At 50.1% G+C, this 2,105-nt stretch overlaps 1 protein-coding gene across 1 annotated transcript in view; it reads left to right on the forward strand.

The window, feature by feature from the left end:
- LOC117948272 (DENN domain-containing protein 2D-like) overlaps positions 1 to 1,882 on the forward strand; it is a 30,585-nt gene extending 28,703 nt beyond the window's left edge. Inside the window, exons 16-17 of the mRNA XM_034877848.1 lie at positions 1,056 to 1,180; positions 1,859 to 1,882. Of these exons, the coding sequence (XP_034733739.1) occupies positions 1,056 to 1,180; positions 1,859 to 1,882 (149 nt within the window). The remainder of the gene's footprint in view (positions 1 to 1,055; positions 1,181 to 1,858) is intronic.
- Positions 1,883 to 2,105: the final 223 nt, after the last annotated feature.

The raw sequence follows: 2,105 nt of genomic DNA on the forward strand, positions 1-2,105 counted from the left end.
TTTGCACACTCACACACTCCCTCCCTCCCTCACTCACTCACTTACACACTCTCCCTCACTCCACACTCCCTCCCTCATTCACTCACTCACACACTCCCTCCCTCCCTGCCTCCCTCACTCACCCACTCCCTCTCTCATTCACTCACTCACTCAAGTCAGAAACTCTAGGAGCGTGAACTTCAAAAACTAGTCTTTATTTGAGTTGATTTTCATCACATCAGCGACACACACGTGGAACTGAAGTCTCTCGTCCCGCCAGTGTTACAGACATATCCGTACAGTATAGACACTTCCTGTCTCATTCATCAGTAAGCAAACCCTCATAATATTATTATTATTATTATTATTATTATCACGAATGGTTCAAACAAACAGGCGACACGCATCGAGCTCAGGCTCATAAATGGAGAGGTGATAGCATAATAACATAATAATAAATTATGATTTTTATTAATCTTCAGTGGGGAAATTACATTTAATAATGTATTAATGTATTATTTGTTGTTATTACACACAGGCCTGAATTACACACACACACACACACACACACACACACACAGTACCTACACATGCACTAATGGAGAGATGTCAGAGTGTGTGTGTGTGTTTGTGCTTGGGGGGGGGGGGGGGGGGTGATGCTCATGGAAAGGCACCCCAAGCAGATGGGGGTTCGTTTCCTTGCTCAAGAGCCCAGGAGGTGAACTGGCACCTCCTAGTCCACCACCATACTTTGGTCCGTATAGGGACTTGAACCAGCGACCCTCCGGTTCTCAACCCAGCTCCCTACGGACTGAGCTACTGCCCCCCCACGACACACACTGGAGAGAGTCAGAGTGTGTGTGTGTGTGTGTGTGGGGGGGGGGGGCCCTGGGGAAGTGGGTGCCTTGCTCAAGGAGGTGAACCGGCACATATCCGGCCACCAGTCCACACTACGTCGCTACGTGTACGTTGGTCCACACGGGGGACTTGAACTAACGACGCTCCGCCTCCCAACTCCCAGTGTACTGAACTGCGGCCACAACGAACCAATGAAATGCCTCCTTGCCCAATTGTAGGCCTCGTGCACACCGCCTGCGTGGTGCACACCGCCTGCGTGGTGCACACCGCCTGCGTGGTGCACACCGCCTGCGTGGTGCACACCGCCTGCGTGGTGCACACCGCCGCCGCCACCGCCGCCCTCGTCTGTCCACATGTGTGTGTCCCATTGATAAAATCACAAACAAACAACACTAACCCGTTAGCCCGGGTGTGTAAACCGTCTCAAGCCCCTGTATCCATCGTCACTAAACTACGCACACACGCCACATGGTACGCCGCGTGGGGGTGTGTCACGTGTGCAAGCGGCATGGCAACCAAGTTGACTGGCCAATGAAAACATGATCATTAGAGCCTTTGAAGTGGGCTCTAAATCAAACAACTAAGCCTCAGCGCCAACGGACGGGACGCAGAGATCCATAAATTAAACATCACTCGGAACACTCATTCGCTATATTGCGATAACAATATTGAGTACGTTTGTTTTGCACCGTCACGCCTGAGTTGTCGTCAGGTGGTGTGCAGGAGGCTTCAGGGAGGCCGTGATTGGTGGGTGGTGTTACAGCAGCTACACACGGGCGGAGGGTTTTTGTTCCTTTTTCAGAGCCCATAAGTTAATTATTATTGTTATTTACCCTGCTTTTAAAATCAAAAGGGCATAAAAACACACTGTGCTACATTCACATTGTTTCCTGTGACCTCCTTTACGACACACACACACACACACACACACACACACACACACACACACAGACACACACGCACACGCTAACCGCTAGTGTTTCTTTGCCTTGTCCCTTTTCTTCTTCTCTTGGTATTCCAGGATCTTCGTGTGAAATATTCCTGAAAGACAAAAGGACCGGAGCTCGAGTCAGTGACTGAAACATCGAGTGGTTCCAACGTGAGCTCAAGATACAGAGACTTAAGAACCTTTGTGTGTGTGTGTGTGTGTGTGCGTGTGCGTGTGCATGCGTGTATATGCTTGTCTGTATGTGTGTGTGCCTGTCCATGTGTGTGTGTGTGTGTGTGTGTGCGTCTCTGTGTGTGTGTGTGTGTCTCTCTCTGTGTGT

This window comes from Etheostoma cragini, chromosome 7 (assembly GCF_013103735.1).
Source record: "Etheostoma cragini isolate CJK2018 chromosome 7, CSU_Ecrag_1.0, whole genome shotgun sequence".
NCBI lineage: Eukaryota > Metazoa > Chordata > Actinopteri > Perciformes > Percidae > Etheostoma > Etheostoma cragini.